Source organism: Numenius arquata, chromosome 1, assembly GCF_964106895.1.
Source record: "Numenius arquata chromosome 1, bNumArq3.hap1.1, whole genome shotgun sequence".
In the NCBI taxonomy this organism is placed as follows: Eukaryota; Metazoa; Chordata; class Aves; order Charadriiformes; family Scolopacidae; genus Numenius; species Numenius arquata.
This window is the reverse complement of record NC_133576.1, coordinates 21,737,112-21,759,405: the sequence shown is the minus strand read 5'-3', so window position 1 is coordinate 21,759,405 and position 22,294 is coordinate 21,737,112. Positions and strand designations below refer to the sequence as shown.

The following is a 22,294-nucleotide window of genomic DNA, read 5'->3' as shown; positions in this document are numbered from 1 at the left end:
CATAGCCACAGACAGACACGCAGCAGTACTCAGACAGCACTTTGTGTTCCTCTCAGATCCACACATCACTGGGAGAAGGGACCTGCCTGTATGTGCTGTTTAACCATGTTTCCCCTAGAAAACTTTTTTAAATAAACAGATTATTACAATAGGTTTCACTTAAAACATTTAGCGTAGTTCAAAGCAGTCCACCGAGGAGCACAAATGGGACCCAGCAATCAGGATTTAGTTGCAGATTCATCCTCTTCTAGAAGAAGGTCGTTTAATGCAATAACTGTAGCAGCAAAGTCAACCAGCTCCACAAAGTCTGATGTAATAATGTTAACACCCATAACGCCTGGTTTCTGTGCTTTCACCCAGTTTAAAATCATGGGCAGGTTCCTAAAGAAAGTGAAATAAAGAAAATTAGACATTTGAAGAGACTCGTCTATATACACACTCCAAATACATCATGCTGTTTGCAAATTATGTCATTACTTCACATTTACGATCTGGTCCTAACTACCACCCAAAATGCAACTAGCTTGATGAGAAAAGTGCTTAACATAGCATGCAGTCAATCAGCTATCAAACAGAAATATCGGTCAATCGTTAATCCAAACTACCATACACACAAAATAACATTTGTGAACTCTGCTTTCACTGAGCAGACTGTGCTTCAGAATTTAACACTGCACTACAGTGGTTTGGTTTTGCCCAAGTACATGTTGAACTGAAAGCTTATCTTCACAGCAGATGTCAGTGTAACACAAGGCAAGGCCCGAGATGTTCCCCTGTTCACCTCCACCTTAGGGTGGGCAGGAAAAAAGTTGCTGGGGCAGCACACTGCATTTCTACCAAACTCTTTTCAGCCCCCAGACCCACCCAGAGCAACAGGAACAGGGAAACCAAACCAAGAATCAAGCCCTTGGGTCTATAGGGGTTGCTCCACCATACATCTCTAACCAGAGAAAGGTGAGGTGTGTCAGGAATTAAGTTAAATGGAGTTAGAAATTCTACCATAAGGAGAAATTTCAAATCATTTCTTGGACAGAGTGCAAGTCGGGAGTCTGCACAAGCTTTTTTGCACTTGAACATGCAAACCACAGGGTTTTCAGCACACTTAAAGACAAGCTAGTGCCAAAATATGCATGCAAAATTATATAAGAGGATGGTAGGCAAGCAAATTAGCTAACAGGATGGGGAAGAAAAAAACAACAAAAACCCTAAAAACACCCCACAGCTCTTGTTCCAGAAAAGAGAAGATCTTGTCAAGAACCAAGAGAAGAACTTGAGTGGAGGCATAATGACTGTCTCTGTAAACGGACACAGACTTTAGCCAGCTAAGTGTGAATGTTGCACATTTCTCCTTTAGCAACAGTTCAGTAACACTTAAGTATTCGTATTCAGGGCAAAGTTTCCATATGAGAAGGCAGACATCTACACGGAAATGCAAAGACGGATTTACACATACAAATCAGCTAGCATGTGTAGATGTATATGAGCAATAATGCTTTAGCAAACAGCAGCCTCTATTTTAAATTTTCACAGTTTACTTTCAAACAATTAAGTGGTAATGATGGGGCCCAGGGAAAGGGATGGAGTGAAGGCAGGCTTCCAGCCTACTGGTGGCTTACAGCTCAGATAGGAGCCATGAGTCACTTGAAACATTCCATAAAATTACATGATTCTTTACTAGTTTTAAAATAGAAATTCAGTATGATCTTTCCTTTAATCACAAGACAACAGTACCTTTAATGTACAGTATGCAGACATTAGTTACATCCGTGCTGTTAAGTAACCCCAACAAGCATCCGTATTTACATTCGTGCAACTTGTGACAGCAAACGCCAGTCAAAGCACTCGAGCACCATCTAGTGTCTCTTGCTGACTGCGCAGACTTGGGCAAAGCCCCGAGCCAGAGTGGAGACATTAATACACTGCGGCAAACACCATGTGGATTTAATTATCTTTTGCTAGAATAACGTCTGTAAACAGGAAGGAGACAGAACTGCATGATTTATACTTCACCTGGAATTTCCTTACTTCCATCAACAACCTTTGTGACTGCAAAAGCACAACACTTGCTCTTTTTAGAAAGGAAGTTTAAGAAAGTTACATTGACTTTGGCTTCAAAATAGTAATACTGTAATTGCTTCTAAAGTGACCAATGGTTCTCCTAAAGGGAACATGAACCAGCTGCTGAAGATATTTATCTCACTGCTTAAGTTTAAGTTTAGTTGCTGATCAAATTAAACCAGTTGTAACCACCTATACAACTGTAATTTAGAACTTGATATCATTATGGCAAGACTAACTGCTAGTGACATCAAAACAGGCAATATTAAACAGTGAGCCAGGAGACCAGATCCCACCAGGGCTGTTACAGTTACTTTTAGCAAACAGGCTACAAGGTGCTAACGCCATAAAATAAAGTCACATGGAACCTATCCTGGTCATGCTGTTAACACCATAAAAAAAATCACCAGCACTCTGTGCTAGTCAAAGAAAAACCCTCTTCTAATGATCTTACTTGTGGGCAAGTTAATTGTACCAGCAGTCAGTGGTATTAAGAAAGTCAAATTGCTAATCTATTTTTTGGTAAAAAAATCCCAAGATAAAATACTGCCTGTTGTCATCCTTCTTTGGCCATTACTGAAGTTATGAGACAGGTTTGTACTAACAAATGCAAAACAGTCCATAATTATGCAATTTTCCTCTGTGGCACAAGCTTTTTTCCCTCCCCTAAATTCAAGTTCAGCCAATTTGAAATGAATTATTGTTTTGAACCAACAGTTCCAGCCCATGCTTTATGAAATAACACATTCAGAAAGAGCTCTGATTACCAGGAAAAACACTTACACTTACATAGATACCTTGTTATACTCTATACACACTTATATACCCTATATAGATATCCTAATTATTTTAGGCAATTCTTTTTAATGACTACAGATCTCACATGACCAATAGTAATGCAGCAAAACGGCATATTTTCAGCAAGGCTTAAGTCTTAAGCAAACATGTCAGTTCCTTCTTTACTCGGTGCCTCTTTCAAAATGAAACACAGTAAAGGGGTGAGAAATAAAGACAAGTCCTTACCTATGAACAAGTGTGTTCTTCAGACCACGAATTAGATGCCGTGCAATAGTTTTCACTTGAGGCGTGAGAATTGCTTGAGAAACATGAAAAGTCCCATAACGACTTCGTTCCTCAAGAGTGGTCTCCAGGAACTGTAAGAGTTTGTGCACATTGGTTGTATTAGCCCATGGCGCTGGCATTTTATTCCCTGGCCACAGGAAGGAGTATTCCTGATACAAAGGGTAGTGGTAGAATATAAGAACCTAAAAAGAACAAAGAAGGAGAAAAGTAAACAAAAATTCACAGCCATGGTATTTATATTGAATCAGGATGTTGCACTGGTTTATGCTTACACAGTACTGCTGCAGCTAGCATAGCAGTGAAAAAAGAACAAAAAGAAGCTGTTCAAGTCGTAAGTGTCAGTAAGTTTGTTGCATTATTGCCAAAAAATGAGATGCTTTAAGTGTCATCCTTTAAAATGAAAAAGTTGCCAGGAGTATACTGAAATGTTATTCAAAGACTTTGGCTTAAAAGCATTTCAAAAGCACTGTCAGAGAATATTACATCTGTACTTGAAGTTAAGGATTTTAGCAGTCTTGCCATCTTCTGTGTAACTCCTATTAAGTGGCTAAAGTCTACTGGGCTGACTGGCATAACGGCATTCCACTCACACTTACTGCATGAGATGCCATAGTCAGTCTTGCTGTCAGCAGAGTCTTCTCTAATTCAAAAGTCACCATTTTATGCCTTGTAAGGTGGTTCTCTATAAGAGCACAGCACAAAGATGCAGCACTTTTTATTAACACCCAAACTTACAAATTACTCATTTTGGACCCTAGCACTGACAGCATCAGTTCAGAGGAATTCCTCAAAGCCCCATGCATTTCACAGTTTAAGAATTACATGCTCTTGCTGAAGCCCTTTTCTCAGTTTGTGTGTATGCATGGGAGCAGTTACCACAGAGAAGAGGCATTTGATCTTGCCACTACAGATTTGGGTATCTGCAAAGCAGCTAATTCTGTACCATGCCTTAGTCATGTTAAAGCTTATATGCTTCACGCTAGCCAAAAAGACAAGTTTATCAAATCCTCACCAACACAAGTCAGCACAACACGCTCTTCCAGAAGAGAAAACGATTTGTAAGAAGCACAAGGCTCCAAGGATACTATCACTTAATTATTTAAGGAAGATGCTTGGGAGCAGGATGCAGTCTAGCCACACCATGGATGGAGGAGCTACACAGCTGCAAATAAACAGAGGGGAAAATGCACACTACATAAAGGAGGCCCTAGCAGGCTTTAAATTGGCTGTTAGCAGTGTCTGTGGGCCATACCTTTAAGTGGAAACCATCCAGCCTCTCTATTTCAATCTTAACCTTTTGAGTTTGAAAAACATTATACATCCTTTCCCTACCTGGTGTTTCTTCTCCCACATGTACTGTAACGTCACATACTCTACACATTCAACGGAACAAAGCTTGGATCCAAATGCTGAGCGGATCCTGTTGATCAAGAAGAAGTGATGGCTGTCATCCATAGCATAGAAGTGATTGAAATCCAAGAAGACTACTTCCTTGGGATGCTGCTCAAGAAAGGTGTTGATCTCCTTCAGACCATCCCATACTTTGATGCCAAACAAGCCATGTATGAAGTAAGTCTCTTGTCCTATTTCCCCAGGTTTGGAAGATACACGAAGATCAAAGTAGCGGATGCCACCTTCCAACTGCTCTTTGAAAGTCAGATTTTGAGTCACTGACCATTTCTTCATGATCTTTTTAACCAAAGAAATTCTGGCCAAACGTTTGATGGCTGTGGCTTGGTCTGGTCCCACAGGCGATTTTTCATCAACCCAGTAGCTGAAAGAATCATGTGACCCTAGAAAGAAATCCAAGAATATTTCATTTTAGAAACCTGACTCCCCCAAAACACTTATCTATGTGCTCTGTAAACTGAAAAAAGTCCTACATGCAGGGCAGGGTCACAGAAGAGTTATGCTCAAGTGTGAGTCTTTCAGACTCTCCTTTACACCTTAATTTTCCCTAACTGTACAACAAGAACTAGGCTTAAGGTTCTCGGTTTGAACCATTTTCTTGTGTGAGCTCTCAATTTCAATGCACTCTGAAAATCACAACCCTAAGACAAACATCAGTGGTAGAGGGAAACTTCCTTCTAACCTTCCTTCATTTACAAACTACCCATCTATCTCCAAAGCTTTCCCAGAGCCTAGCACATAACCAATTTGAGATGAGACTCCAGCTTCATTAAAAGAATCTCAGGCTTTATTTTCATTCCACCTGGTAAATCCAATCGTGGCCTAATACACCAGAGCTCCTGGAACAGATATTTTTATTCACGTGATAGACAGAGGGATCCGTACATGCACATGCCTCACAAGCACATACCACTTTAGACCCAAGATGGTCTAATAAATGGTTAGCAATCTAAACAACTCGCTGAACTTAAGATGTGGAATAACTGAGTACACCATCAGTTACTTTGTGGTTAGATACCAAACTTGCATTGAACAAGTTCATGAATGTGTCTTTGACTTGGCAGGGCCTTTGAGTGACCACAGATGTGCTGAATATAAAATTCACCCAAAAAGACAACCATCAATCAAAACAGTCAGTCCCTGCCAAAGCCCCCATAACACAACCTATACCTTGGCAGAGAAACTGCATCTCCAGTATAAAATTTGTGCTTACTAGAAAAAAAGCTTTGAACTGAAAATTCAGTATTAATTGGAAACAAAACAGTTAAATAACAGAAATCATTCAAAATAACAGCTTCAGAGTCAATGGAATATCTCTAGTTGAGCCAAGTCAATAACAGAACAAAGAGTAATAGGGCAGCGTATCTCAGTTTGCACTGTACCAGTGCAGCATTAAAGATGGGCAGAAGCTGATCTATCACAGACTGATATTTACCAGGGATTTCTAACCATTTACACCAGGCACCAGCATTCTATGCCTAAGCTACAACTGCTCCAGGCATGACTTCCCCTGTGAAACCCCAGCCATGAAAAAACACTACAGGAGCTTAACAGCCCTGCTTCCCTTTTTTCCTTCAGGACAGCAGATGAGAGGCTCCCCATTAAGCCAAACTCCACTTGCTTCCTGCATGCCCACTTTGCTGAAGTACAGGAAAAGCACCTCCACCTCCGATTGTCACAAGCAGCTCCTTTTCCAGCTGCCTTGGGGGTGCAGTGACCCTGCACCATGCTGCCAGCATCAGCATTTACCCTTCCTGCATGCCCAGGGCTCTTGTCCCTGCTTCTGGGACTGTATTTTTCTATAATTTCCTCCTCTACCTCAGTCTGCAAGTCTGTTAAAAAAATATCTTAGTTTGTCATTTCCAACTATAAGACAACATTTACTGCATTCACAGACTCCTTTACCCAAATTTGTTATTTGTGTACTGGTGCCCACTTGAAGACTCATGCATTTCCTGTGATGTAAGGTCAGAGCTATAAACAAGATTATGATGTCAACTGGATTATCTTGTCATGATTTTTTTAATCCAGATGGAGGTACAGACTGTGCGCATACCAAACATCAGTTCACAACAACCTTGAATACACTCTCTCCACAAATTTCCAACTAGTTCAAAAGTACTGAAAAGAAACCATGAAGGTTAGTTTTGAGGCTTTACAACTGAAAACTAAAAACTAATTCTTATCAAATCTTCACAAATTCATCAGTCTTTGTAAAAGCATGCCTCATGGCTTTTCCATTCAGTCTTCTAGAAACAAGTGACAAGTAACAAAAAAAGGAGTTTTTAAAAGATGTCAGCTTAAGGAGCTATTTAGTACCTGTCACAGTAAACTACATACAAGAGTAGCTGTCAGTTTTGGAGTGACACCTGGATTTTTTTTTTCTCCACCTACAAATGTGTAACCCTGAACAAGTTATAGGATCAAAATGTAGTGAAGACATTTCAGAAAAAGCCATATAAGGCCTAGCTCATACCACAAGCTGCAACTCACAGATGTTTGAGTTTCATACACCTCCTTATACAGCAGAATGAGCCTTTCAAGCTTCTACAATATTTTTAAAGGAGACTCAACCTCAAGGGGCTTGTCTTCTGTCTTTGAATGAGTCACTTTGCACAAAGTAGCCATAGGGTTTTTTGTTTTTCTTTGTGTGGGTGTTTGTGTTTAAGTTCTCAATTCCATCCATTTTAATTTCTTCCCCTATTTAGGTCACTGTAGAAAATTGTTTAATACTAGAAAAAGGCAATAAGAAACATTTTGTTTTCATTTAAACTAAGGCTGTGCAACAGCCTCTAGAGAGCCATCTACAGAAGTCACTTATGCTCCCTCAGACAGTGTCACTGATAGATCTGACTTAAGAAGGAATGACAATTTTATCTAGCATCATGTATATCGTAGTCAACTCAGAGCTAAGCAAATCCTAGCCAAGAAACAGCTTGTTTGCTAAGTTTGATCACATACTTCACAGCTACAAAAGCCTTTCCTTTGCAGATTGCCACATACAAAGCACATTTAAGGATAAAAAGAACAAATTTCTCTTTACACTATCACAAACCAAATTTTATTTATAGCTCTAGAAAGCAACAAAAAAGAAAACAATCACACACACATTGCAACTTTTTCAACACATGCTTTAAGAACTGTACTCCTTAACAGGGAAGCTATTTGAGAAACTGAACTGTATGTGACACATTTCTATAGTTAGAGAAAACCCATAAAACTGTTGCCCTGTGGCTGTGCTTAAAAGCCTAGGAAACATGACTTCTCATTTACAATGAAGTCCAAGTATACCTAGATATAACCAAATAGAACATGAGCTGAAGCATCTAAAAAACAAGTTCTCCTTTACACAGTTGGTAGAAGACCACCTCCTGAGAAGGACAGACAGGGAGCATCATCGATACTGAAGGTGGAAAGACACAGAAGAAGTTAAATTAGATTTTCAGTGGCCATTTACAGGCGGCCAGCCACCAACTGTGAGAAATATCTAGGCCAAACCTGGACCCAGAGCATTTTTACTCTAGTAAGAGAGAAAAGCAAACTGAAAATCTGAAGCAAGAGCACTGGATACTTGGACAGAGAGGTAAGAGCTAGGTGAGGATCCACGTCATCCACCAGGCCCTTCTTTAAGATCACTGTGTTACCAGCTCAGTCACTGGCTTTTAACATAGCTTAGCTGTGATGTTTAAGCTACACGCTAAGCTGATCACATCACAATGTCAAAATAATCCCTGCTCTCCTTTGCTCTACTCCTAAACATCGTGAAAGGCCTAGCGATTGTGTAGCCATGGCGGGAAGCAGGCTGGTTACTGATACAGCATTGATTTCTTTTCAAAAAAAGACGTAATCTAAATCAACTCAATCCTGTACAATTTCAAAGGTAAAGGCCAGAACATACACCAGAAGCATGGAGCACACCAGCCCCATCTTGTTAGCAGCTCAGCATTAGAGCTCATTGTGGTTTAACCCCAGCCAGCGACTAGGACCATGCAGCCACTCACACATTCCCCTTTCCCCCGCAGAAGGGCAGGGAGAAGAGGGAGAAAAAGAGGGGAAAGGGGAAAAAAAAGAAAAAACCCTCATGGGTTGAGATAAAGACAGTTTAATACAACAATAACAGAAAAGGAAAATAATAATAGGGAAAAGATATATACAAGACAAATCACTCTCACCACCCAGTGATCAGTTGCCCAGCCCAACCTGAGCAGTCATCAGGGATTCCTGTCCCCAGCCAACTCCCATTATACACTGAGCATGGCATCTGTGGTATGGAATATTCCATTGACCATTCCATTGTTCTGTCTATGGTCCTTCTCAGCTTCTATGGGAAGCTGAGAAAATCCTTAACTAGTATAAATGTCACCTAGCAACACCTAAACCAATATGCATTATTGACATTCCTTTCATACCAAATCTGAAGACACAGCAACCACTACAAAGAAAATTAACTCTATCCCAGCTGAAACCAAGACAGAGCTGCTAACCACGTTGTCATTAAGGTCTAACACAAGGATGTGTGAAGTTACTTAGATGTTATAACGTCGTACAGTAACAGCAAAGGGGCTGGCAGTTGATAAACAGAGCAAGCATCACAAAACTCTCATAGTGCCATACACAGAAAAGTCTTTTCCATGTATAAGAAATCTTTTATGGTCTGTATCTCCCCTGCCAAATGGTGTGCATCTAAATTATACTGACCACTTTCTCAGGGAAGTTAAAACAGTTCAAGAAGTCTTGTCAGCAAAACATTTCAGATAATACCTGCCATCTTAAAAATAAGTACCACCCTGTATTGACTCAATAAATCCATTCCTTACACTTATTGATTGCGAACAAAGCAACTAACAAACTCGAGTATTTAAAACTTCCATCTTACAGATTGAGAAATCAAAAGGCACAGAAGAGTCAAGAAACTTAATCTTCATTGTCCTTTGGGCAAACAGAGTCCAGAGCCCCAGTCTGAACTGCCTCAAGGGCATGTTCTTGCACATGCAGCTCAGTTCTTGAGTCACTGTACATGAGAACGGATTAGCATTCAGATTGCAAACCATACTGAGCTGCTCCAGTGACATGGCATCAATCTGGTGCTCAGCCCTTCCCAAGCGCAAGCTAGGCATGGGAAATAAAACAAAGAGATGATGATTTGTCAATTCTTTCCAATAGGCCAAAAATGCATAGCATGAAGCAGCAAGCATTAAATTTAAGCATGAAAGAGTCTGCACATTCAAAGAAAAAAAAATTAGGGGACTGCTAATCAGCTGGCAGCTCTTACAGGGTAACAGACAATGGCTGCTCTGTTTTGGTTTCGTTTCTTTCATCTGACAAAGACTGGAAGCTTCAAGGAAAGCAGTCAGATCCCATCAGGAAAGCAGTCACATCCCATCAGATGCCCAGATATTTAACCATCAAAGGCTATGATATGGTTAGAACTGTATTAAAGAGATCTTCCAGATGCCAGACTGTTAAAGTGATGGATAGTCCTCTTAATTTTATCCCACAAGTGCAACAGTGGATTAATTTTTATTCATATCTTTAAGCCTCTTTTTATTCTCCTTACACTAATTTCTCAAGTTAATTGTATGTTAAATAGATCGCTTCTCAATTCAATTTGTATGTTAAATAGATTGTATTTCACTGTTCAGGATGACTTTTTTGTTGAAGCCTTTGTACTAATTGTTAGAAAGCAGCCTTTTATCATCACATCTGCAGCAAAGTCTAGCTTTCTAGTGTGTCTATTTGTCATGCTACTTAGTCACAGATAGTCAAATTAACCCATGTTGTAGCTCAAACAAATGACACTAATCAACAGAATGTTATTAAGCCTCAAATTTCAACAATTACTAGCTATATCGCTTTGTATTATCTTTTGTTTCCACATCAGTACTTCCTCCATATACAGTTGCAGCACAGGGATAGGGATCAGCATCATCTCACCAATCCTGGTGTCCCTTTACAAGCTTGTAAATTTATCTTCACAGGATGATAAAAGTATGTCTATATGGCATACAAAGTGCAGAGATCTTCCAACATAGAACACATTTGTGCATTGCCACTTACTTGAAAACATAACAAGAACTCCTGTTTTTTCAGATACAAGCACATCTACAGTTATATCACTGGTCTCCCTGGTTGCAAGGCTGTGGACTTGTCAGAAGTAGCAGTTAAAGACACGTTCTGCAGAAGTCTGTCTAATCAAGAAATGGGCAGGTGAGTGCCTGTTTGCACTGTCAGTACGTTTAGCTAGATCAGACTAATTTGTCTCATCTAATCTTCACAGTAATGGAATATTAACAGGATGAAAAAAGCAACAAAACCTCTTCTGTTATGTTAAACATTCATAAAAAGAAAGGTCAACATACTGTACCAACCCCCTAAAAGCATTAAAGGGTCATTTATGGACAAAGAATCACCCTAGCTGTAGTGACGCTAAACTTCTTAGAGTAAGCTTTGCTCACTACGCAAAGTACATTCCCCATATATTACTAAACGCCACACACAACACAGCATAGCAAGCATAACATTGCCAAGACATCTAGGAGCACAGTAATCACGTTCCAAAAGCATAGGATGCAAGTGCTAGCAAGTTAAGGCTGCCCCACAAATGCTCTTCTAAACCAAGTGTCCTGTGTGTGCCAGAACTGAGGGAAAAATGGGATAAACAAAAGTGTCTCTCAAAGCTCCGAAGTCCTCAGGATTCAGGTCATTAACAATCCAGATTTTCTGATCAGAAGATTAACATCGTAAAAGCTCTTCACTAATGAAAAGTGAGCCAAATAGTTCATATTAACTTGCCCAGCAAAAGGAGGAGAGGCAGGAATAACACACATCCTATTGATAATTATCTAAAACTATTGAGGTATTTGTATTTTAATAAAATCCTAAAAGAATCCTTTAGATATTCTTAATGCAGTCTCATTAGGGAGGACAAAGCCTAGAACAGACCAAATCCTCTTAGGAAAACTTCTTCTCCCTATCAAAGAATTACCCTGATTTCCCCCACTGCCCCTTTCTGGGTGGGAGGTGGAGTGGAAATAAAAGAGGTACAGAGAGAAAGGGAATGCTTATAACTGTCTCAGACACAGTATCACATGGTAGTTCACTTTTCTTTCCAGCCAGGAGAAATCTGTTTGGCACTGGCTGGAGTTATTGCCATTAAGGATTTTTGTGTGATTTAGCAATGAGTTCCCATTTACCAGCAACCTGATTTTTTTTTTTTTCCTGTTTCTGTTACAGAGTTCTTTTCCTTCTTTTCACATCTTTTCTGGAAGAGCGGGCAAACTGGAACTTTCACACAACACAGAAGAACAACCACCATTTAAATCATAGAATCACAGAACTGTCTATGTTGGAAGGAACCTTTAAGATCATCTAGTCCAACCATCAACCTAATTCTGATAAAAAAACATTGCTAAACCATGTCACTAAGCACTATTTCAACCCATCTTTTAAATACCTCCAGGGATTGTGCCTTAACCACTTCCCTGGGCAGCCCATTCCAATGCTTAATAACCCTTTCAGGGTAAGGCTCCTTCAGCCTCTCCTCATAAGACTTATTCTCCAGACCCCTCACCAGCTTCGTTGCCCTTCTCTGGACCCGCTCCAGGTTTTCTGTTTGAAGTATGTTCTGCACTCATTTACCAGGCAGTGAAGTGACTCTTGAGGGCACACAGATTTTAATAAAGGAAAAAAGTTTTTCCTGATGAAAAAATGAGAATCTTCATATGCTGTCTTAAGAAAACTTTGTGACATTTCCAGAACAAGTCAGTTTTGGCTAAACAGATGCATAGTCCTTTATAAAGGAGAATCCCTAAGATCTGAGGCTAGTTTTTCAGTAGAACTCTTGCATAGACCCAGTACAGTTACTTCACTGTCTACCCCACCAGCTTCTCACATAGGGATGTATAAAGGCAACACTTTGTTACTTGGGAAATAGTGGAACAACTTTCCATAGATATTCTCATCAGCACAGTGATGCAGATAATTTAATAGCTCCTCTATCAAGGGTTGATATTTGCTGCTACAATGAAGTAGACGACCAACATAGTAAATTGTCCTTTCAAGAAAAGTTCATCCTGAAAATTCTGCATTTACAAATTGTATCCAACATCACCATACTTACGCACATGTTTTCTTCTAATGGTTATTACCTCATAGATTGGTAGATGCCAATTAAATTGTGATGGAAAATAAAGCTTGGTCAATCAGGAAGTTAATCTTAGATATTTACTCCCTTTGAGCTTTAACCCAACAGATGGCCAGTTTAGCTGACTCAATGATCCTTTTAATTAGGACTCCAAAGAAGTGCTGTTTGGAAGGAGGATGCAGTCCCAAGCTCACTGCCGCTTCTCCCCTCAGGAGCCACGTCCATAGTACACACCAGCCCATGAACAAAGAAAGAAGAAAACCACAGCATTAGCAAGTTCAGCAGCTCACCTCAGGGTCATGCAGGCAAAAAAAAAAAAATCAAGTCCAATAAAGATACTAGTGCCTAGTTCTTAATTGGACAGGACTGCTGCTTCTTTTAAGAACCATTTCAGTTCTGCTTGGCCAAGTAAAAGGCAAGCAGCCCATATGGCTTTTGGTGAACAGTTGCACTGACAGGACAGCAGAGCTGACCAGTGCTGGTGGGTGGGGAGATGCACAGGGACCCACCAGCTCCAGGTGTTCCTGTGTGACTAGGACATGAGCAGAGCAAGCACCCAGCAGTAACCCACAGCAGCTTGTCATCACAGGACACACGCCCCTCCATGCTCTATATTCCCCCTTCAGCCTTAGCTACAGGCTTGGCTGGTAGGGCTGCTCCTCATTAAGATTGCCTGCTAGCTGTATGCATAAAACTGTTTTCCAGGGCTGGTCATTTTGTAGTACTTTGATCATTTAGAACAAAAGCATTAGGTTTCTCCCTCAGCTTTTTTTGGGTGACCTTCTCAGTGAAGGGTGGATACCGTGGCACATTGCAGTACAGAAAGTTTCAGCCAGTCTTACTGAATCTCCCATGAACAAATTATGGAAAGTTATTCAATTAAAAGCTAAAGAAAAACATGTGTTGTAGGAGGGAAAAATCAGGCAGCTTGACCAGTGCCGTAGTTTGGAGCAGAAGACCAACATCTACTATTTTAGAAGGCCAAGGAAACATCTATCCTCAGAGATCAGTGAAAAAAAAAACACCAACAAAGTTAAGACGAAATTTCAACAATTATTTCAACTCTTCATTATAGTTTTATTTTAGCCATAACTGAGCTAAGATTATTTTCTGTTAAAAATGCCTCTGGAACTGTAACACTTCAACTTTTTCATCAGCTCTGGCTACCTATAAACTAGCATCCCACAAGCTGCTCCCCACCAATAATTCATCCTGATGCAGGCAGGAACAAGCACCACATCGCAGTTGTTCTGCATTGCTTCAAAGTGAGATCCTGGCCATCCCTCCACATTTCAGAGGAGAGAGCTAAGACACAAGGTGGGATCAACAGAAGAAGACAGAAAAGGCTCCATGGACCACCGGAAGAGTCATGACTGAGGAGCTGCCCTACGTTTCCCCAGAGATGCAGGCTGCCCACATTCTCCACACCAGCAAAGCACTCTGCCTAGCTTTACATAATGTACTGGTTTCTGAAAAAAATGACTTTTGGTGGTGAAAACTTTTTTAGTATATCAAATCAGCCTTTAATGTACAAAATTTTACCTACAACACCAACGTTTATGTTTTAAGATTAAAAATGAAAACTTACAATCTGGGATGCAAACATTGTTATTAACTGTCTTTTTTTTTTTAATATCACCTTTCAAAGTACTGAACTAAAACACTTTTTCTAATTTACTATTTTTCAGCTCTCTTCTCCAAAGACTCAACTGAAATAGAATCTGAAGTAAATTCAAATTAATTGGTTCCCAACTAAGCTTAATTCTTTCCTCAATAGCAGGTTCACCAAAGCTATGTGAAAGAAAATATAATCCCCCATGTTCTCCAAATACAGCCATTTGACATCTTTCCTGCCTACATTTGCAGGACCATGACACATCAGGTTAACCTTCACGCTCCCTCAGGACAGCCGCACACTCCATCGCCCACCCTAGGGTTTGCTTAAACCCATGGACTGTTGTTTCAGGAAGCTTTTTTGGCAGGAACCACTTCTCAAAAAAACCCCCTCTAAACAATCATCATCAACACTGAAAAGCTTTCTATCAGGTTAGCTTGCTGAATGTGGTCGTTCATACTTGGAGTGGAGGAGAGAAAACAGGGGACAGAAGAGGTATTTGATTAGCTTACTTATATTACAAAATGGCACCCATAACTATTGTGGGTGCTCCTGCAAAAAAGGGCTTGTTTACCCTCCAATATAGCAGTGGATCCCTACCTAAGCGACCACAAATTTCCTCTAGAAGACGAGGAAAAAGTCAGCACTGGGGAAACACTCACACTAAGCAGCCTGACCAGAAAGGGAACCAATCTAGGAATACAGTTTGATCAAAAAATTACAAGTACGCCTACCTGTTTCGTCACAGCTCTTAATTATCAAAAGATGGAATAACCCAGACAGCATTAAGTAAATGCGTTATTACCAAGACCCAAAGGAAAACAGAACTGCCTACTCTTCTGCACATCTCATTCACCCAGAACTTTGGAGTCTGGACTAATAATGCACTCTATAAGCACTGATAGTTGGCAGTGAACATCCGCCAGACTGCTTTGCTGTCTCAAGACAACAGGCACAAGCTTATGATCTCAGGAAGTGGATCTTGAGATAGAAAAAGTGTTTCACCTGTCCTAGTACAAGTAATCACGTATAAACTTGAACTGGAAGATGGTGCTGTATCTTCAGAAGCAGAGAGACTTCGACTAGCACCTAGTTAATTGTGATACTGCAAAAATTACTTCGAAAGGCAAATACTCAAAATGAAACACTACAAATTGGACATACCACAATGTTATGAATTATCAACATGTAAGTACAAGCAAGAAACAGGTTAGGCTTCTCCAGCAAATTCCTTAAATAGCTGATTTACTTTGAAAGCAGACTAGAGACAATGCTGCAGCTTTTTCTCATGTTCCATTTCTCAGGGGGAAATTACAAAACCAACAGATGCAGATTAAGAGATGACCAAAGAAAATAGTGTCACAGATGTACATGATTTCATAAAATTGTTTAGAGTAAAACAGCTTGAGATTAAACACATACTATAATATGCAATATATTACCCTGCCAAGGGTCACGTTCACAATCAAAATGTTTAAGCGTTCATTTTTAAACCCACATTCAAAGAGGATTAGTCTGCAGCATAATCAAGAGAAAACCCTCTAGAGTTTCACACAAGGTCACCACTTGGAAGGTGGTTAATTTTGTTGACTACATTGTATGCATGTAAGTTGATGACATTTTAGTTACTTGATATTTGCCAATTTCTCATTGCAAGAGATTCCTTCTCTCATGACATTGCACAGGAAACCTCATCTCTTTTCCTTAGACAAAGCTATGCTCGTTTAGAATTTCATCTAGTTTTTCCAATAGAAACAACAGAAAAGGCTGAGCTGTACAAGTGATCGCACCCAAGCCCTGGAGGATGACCCCAAACTTCTCAGTCTCTCAGTTTTGAGCACAAAGTTAAATCCACATGTAAACACCAAACTGGCGTACCTCATGAAATACCTGTCTTAAACATCATGCATTATCAGTTCTAAGGATTGAACCAACAACGAGTTTGTGATATCTAGTAGCATGCTTCACATCGCATTTAATAGCTCAGGGAATCATAGGATAATTTAGGTTAAAGAGAACCCCAGAAGTCATAGCTACCTCTTAAAGATGATGAAAACTAACAGCTCCAAAAGCAGAACCATTCACAACAGATAAAGAAGTAGAACTCTGTACAGATATCCTTATCTTCGTAAGAGAGTTATTAAACTTCCCCACTCACAATACCATACAATGAATTAGATCCAAGCAGTTTATTTTCTGTGTATGCTATCAATTCTTTCACTTTAAATAGCCCTATAATGCCAACATTTTATCCCTTCTGTTTAAAAATAAGTATAATCTTTTATTCTTCAAATGCTGCATTTCTGAAAAGTGCAACAAAGTAAAAAAAAAAATCCAAAAATCAACCAAACAAAACCAAATAACAGTTTCAAGATTTTGAGTGCCGACTTAAAAGTTAAACCAAGTTTTAGGGTTTCAACTGTTCCAGCACCTTCACTAGAGTTACATCTCTGCTCCTATGCTCAAAAGGGAGGGAGCAGGAAGGGGAAAAGAAACAAAACCAAAGCCCAGTTGAATCCATCACTCCAGCAGTGAAAACAAATGCACCCAGAGATGGACAAAAGCAGGCCATGCTTGTCATATCCATACACAGGTATAAAGCATAGACCAAAATGCTTCTCTGACCTGAAGCCTACCTTTCACCTCCCTTGAAGACAGCATTGGCTTTCATTGCTATTCAGCATCTGTATACACATGCCTCAACTGCAACCTGTTTTGTACAATTCTTTCCTTGCACCCTGCTACTAATATCTCCTTGGCTCCCCAAAAGGTTGCTTTGTGAAGCACCACACCAAACATCCACTTCAACAAAATAATCATTGGATTAAAATCTAAAAGAAAAAATAAATTCTCAAAACATCTATCCAAAATGTTTTTTTTTTCCTGCTAACAGATTGCATGAGGTACATGCAAGAAAGGCATAAGAAAGCACACTAACTTTGACCACAAATAAACAATGCAAGCATTTTCAATAAAAAAACCTCATTTTAAAAGCAGCATGACATTGCTGAAACAACTACTCATTTCCTTGGTTTCTCTCCTACAAACAACATGCAACCAGTATTTTAAGTGACAGTCAGTGGCAACACACCTAACAATCTACATCATAAAGGTCTGTGAAACTTTGCAGAATATAAGTTGTTACAGCAACAAAAAGTTGATTTACTACTGTTTGCTAAAACAGAGAAGGATTTATTTACCAGAAGTTTAAAAACCTGCAGCTGCCTGAATTTTCTACGAACACTGAACTTCCTTTCTGTCCCCCTTCCCTGTTCAAATGAACAGAGTTATATAAAAAGTTTTTTCTACTTTTGGGGGGAAGGATGCTACTTCTAATGAAAACATTGCATTTCAACTGTTCTGCTTCAGATAATACAGCAATGAGTGCTATGGTACCCCCACAGGAGGTGTATAGCCCCTTCTCTATGTGCTTCAAGTGTCCTTTGGTTATCTCTTCCGACACAAAAGAGTCAAGTTACTCTGTTTCTAGGGAAGTGTCTCCACATGTCCTCTATATAACACATACCCAGAGTTGTGACAAGCTAAGGCACTACCACAAAAATCAAGTCTGTACTACTAATGACCAGAGTCTAACATCCAGTAGTAGAACGAGCTGCTACAGTACTTGCCCCTAAAATCTTCTCTCTTGACATCTACAAGAGATACTAGATTATTTTTTGTTCTTTACAGAAGGAAAGTCAGCCAGTTCCTAATTAACTCTAGGGTCATCTACTGTTTGCCTTGTTTGTCAGTTTATCAATCTGTGACCCAGAAATGATGACACCTATGCTTGGCAATTGCTTAAGTTAAAAGCTCTGCATAGGAGCTAGGAGTTACGTTATTTTAAGTTCAGGTGGAAAGGCGCTTATAAAAATTTTATAAGCAATTGTGGTATTACAGTGTCTACAGTGCAACATCACACACTGGAAAATTTCATAACCACGCTGTACTTCTTTTTCCCACTAACATGCCATACATAGGTTCCACCATAAAAGACATTTCCATTTAACGGCCCTCCAGCTGTTAGGTTTGTTTACATTAAATCTTTCTCCTGACCTACCTTCACCCTTGCTTAAACAACCTGAAAAACCTCAGAGAGGATCTCAGGATGTCACAGCTACCTGTTTTAAAGACAGTGAAAAGAAGTAGATCAACCAGCTACAGACTCACAGCTGCGTTTCCTGGAGGTTAAGCTCTGCCTCCTCTCCCGCCAGGGACGGGGTCCATGTTAGTCACAAACAGGTGCTCGGGCCCAACCGGGCGCTGACGCCCGAAGGCAAGGCTTCCCACACGGCTGCGACACTTCAAGCAAACACCGAACTGTACGGACAGAGATGCCTCAGGGCTCAGCCGACAGCCAGAGCACCGGTAAGGACTTCACTAAGGGCGAGGGGGGGCGGGACACGACACGGGGACGCGACGCCGCCAGGAGATTCCCCTCAGCAGCGCCAGGCCCCGCAGGCCCTGCCGGCGGGGACAGGCCCCGGTGGTTCCGGCACCCAAACCACCCCACTCTTCCCCTTCCCTGCCCGCCGCCTTACCCGGGATGGCCAGGTTGGAGAGCGGGTAGGAGCGCAGCGCCGCCGGCAGAGAGCCCATCCAGTCCGCGTTGCTCTCCGCCATGGCCCCCGCGGCCCACCGCCGCCGCCGCCGGCGGCCGCCCTCCCTCCCGGCCGGTGGCTTCATCCCCGGCCTAGGAGAGCCGCGTAGGGCCGCAGCGGCGGGAGCGGGGTCGGGGCCGGGGCCAGTGGCGGCCGCCCGGCCCCCTTATGTAACAGGTGCGGCCCGGCCGGGCGCGGTGCCGTCACAGCGCTCCGGCGGCCAACCATTGGCTGTCCGCTGTTGGCCCCGCCTCTCTCCCCGCCCCGGCCGTTGCCGGGGGTGTGTCCGTGAGGGCGGCGGGGGGAGCCGCCGCTCCGTCACCTTGCGACGGCTGAAAGCGTGGCCGTCGCCCGCCCACCTGACAGCCGCGCAGCGTCCGTCCGGGTCGGAGCAGGGGGAGAGCAACCACGCGGCCTGGGGCTGGAGAAACGCCAGCTGGGGGCCTGCGGGTCCTCCCGCGGCGGGTGGCGCCGCGCGGGGCTCCGGCAGTCCCACTCGGCCGCAGTTCCAAACCCCACGGGCCAGCTGACCCTGCCTTGGCTGCTGAGGGCACCAGCTGTGAAGCTTGCAGATGCCCATGACTTCCTACCAACGCGTGGTGCGGAGACACGCTGCTGCATGGCACACGCTTGGGGACACGGACTCGGCTAACCCATGTAGGCCAGGAAATGGCTGGGAGCTACAGTTCCGATATTCACCCTACAGATTCCGATACTCACCCTACAGATTCCAGTACTCACCCTACAGATTCCGATATTCACCCTACAGTTCCGATATTCACCCTACAGATTCCAATATTCACCCTACAAGATTCCGATATTCACCCTACAGTTCCAATATTCACCCTACGGATTCTGATACTCACCCTACGGATTCTGATACTCACCCTACAAATTCTGATATTCACCCTACACATTCCAATACTCACCCTACACATTCCGATATTCACCCTACAGTTCCGATATTCACCCTACACATTCCGATACTCACCCTACAGATTCTGATATTCACCCTACAGTTCTGATACTCACCCTACATATTCCGATACTCACCCTACAGATTCCGATATTCACCCTACAGTTCCGATATTCACCCTACACATTCCGATACTCACCCTACAGATTCCAATATTCACCCTACAAGATTCCGATATTCACCCTACAGTTCCCATATTCACCCTACAGATTCTGATACTCACCCTACGGATTCCGATATTCACCCTACAGTTCCAATACTCACCCTACCGTTCCGATATTCACCCTACACATTCCGATACTCACCCTACAGATTCTGATACTCACCCTACAAATTCTGATATTCACCCTACCGTTCCGATATTCACCCTACACATTCCGATACTCACCCTACGGATTCTGATACTCACCCTACAAATTCTGATATTCACCGTACAGATTCCGATATTCACCCTACAGTTCCGATACCCTACAGATTCCAATATTCACCCTACAGATTCCGATATTCACCCTACAAGATTCCGATACTCACCTGTTCTAGCCCCAGAGAAGCTGCCCTCGACGTAGAGGGCCAACGCCACGGTCTTACAATGTCCAGTCGTCAATCAGTGCATTAGCTGGAGCAACTCACACCCTGCACGTGACAGGAGTCAGCACCGCAGTGGAAGACTTTATGATCGAGATGGGGCAGCCTCGATCCCTTCCGCCTGCTCCTTCAGCAATTCCCTCTCCCTGGCAGTCTCACACTCTGCCTTACGCTGCATTTAGCTGTCGGGTAAAGCACTTTGTCCCAAACAGTTTCTGGGTTTGCTGTGACACATGAAATGAATCCTCTAAGATTTTTTTTTTTCTCCCTTGCATTACTACATGTCTTTGAAGGATAACGCTTTGTGAGCAAGTTCTCTTCTTAACTGCTTCCTACAAATACATACAAACATATTTTTTCCATACTCTTCACACAGGACACAGAGATGACTAGGTATACAACACTGGAGTCTACTCCATTATGCGGTAGTGGAAAAAACAATATTGCTCTGAAAGATAATTTTCTACTGTCAAATGACTAAAGGCTCAATATTAAATAGTAAGGGTATATATTTCATGAAGCCCCTCTTTTGTCTGTAAGGAAACATTTTAAAATAAATAGTGTTTTAAAATACATACTATTTAAATAGTATTTTTCATTGTCCTGGTTTGAGGTAAAACAAAACCAATTTTCTGTTCGGTAACTTTTCAGTTAAGCCTCTTCTAACGGACTGAACTCTCTGAAATGAACAGCAAGTTGTCCGGACACTGTTCTCTCCCAGAGAGATAAGACCTGACTGTTTAGAATTTATGGCAAGAAATAGCATGCAGAGTGCTGTTGCTTATACTTATTGCTGTAATAACCAAGGCCAGCTGACCTTGTTATTTGCCCCGTTGGAGGGTCAGAAGCGGAAAAGCGTAGAGGGGTCGCATCTGTGGGGAGGAGCGAACAGGACAGGTGACCCCAATCTAACCAACGGGATATTCTGTCCCATCTGCCTCATGCTCAGTGTAAAATCTGAGGGATCAAAGGGTCACCTCTCTTCCTTCGTGGCTGGTGTCTGAGGAGGACTCTGTCTGTTTGTCCTTTGATCATGATCCAAGCATTCCTGACTCCAGATCTGTAATCCAGTTCCCGTTCATCACTGAGTCCAGTCTGGGACTTTCCCAGTGCCTGCCTGGGACATGATCATCATCCTGGGAGCTTGATATGGTTTTGTATATATTGTATATGTTTCATTATTTTCTTTTAATTATATTATCAATATTTCATTAAAGTAGTTTAGTTTCTTTTAAATTCATAAGTCTCTTTCTCTCCTCCTCCTCTCCCTGAAGGGAGATGCTCTCCCTTCTCTGAAGGGAGAGAGGTCAGAGACCATCTGTCATTTGTTTCAGTGGCCAGGCCGGCCCAAACCATCACATTCATTTGACCTATTCAAGTTTGCACATTATTCATAGAATGTTTTAATTAATACACAGTAAAACTCCTAATTGAACTATATATTTAAAATAAGTATAAAATTAATATATCTGTAAATACGTATATATTAAGTATGTATTTTCACCTAATACAACCAGAATCTATATGCTTCCATAAATTTGCCTTTTCCCTTTCAAGGAAGGGAACAAAGACTTTTTGCTTTTAGAGCTTTGATATTGAACAATCTTAAAAATAGTGCAATTTCAATACTAGGTTTTCACAAAGCGTTCCTAACCTAGGACTCCTCACTCTCAAGGACGAATGTAGGTTTGATGGGCATTCAGCTGTCCTGCAGCCCTGCTCCTCCTTCCCATTAAGACCATCTAGTACACTTGCCTCTGATGGAGGAGAGAGCAGGCCACACTACGCAAAGCCATAAGCATGGGATCATAAACAATTGTTCT

The 22,294-nt window shown here is 41.6% G+C and overlaps 1 protein-coding gene across 1 annotated transcript; it reads right to left on the bottom strand.

Annotated features, from left to right (window-relative positions):
* Window positions 1-218: 218 nt before the first annotated feature.
* On the bottom strand, window positions 219-18,995 carry PLCXD2 (phosphatidylinositol specific phospholipase C X domain containing 2). The gene is made up of 4 exons (XM_074156357.1): window positions 18,851-18,995; window positions 4,474-4,934; window positions 3,082-3,323; window positions 219-381 (listed from the first exon to the last, which is right to left on the bottom strand). Exons 1-4 carry the CDS (start codon window positions 18,993-18,995, stop codon window positions 219-221), a joined length of 1,011 nt encoding a protein of 336 aa, XP_074012458.1.
* Window positions 18,996-22,294: the final 3,299 nt, after the last annotated feature.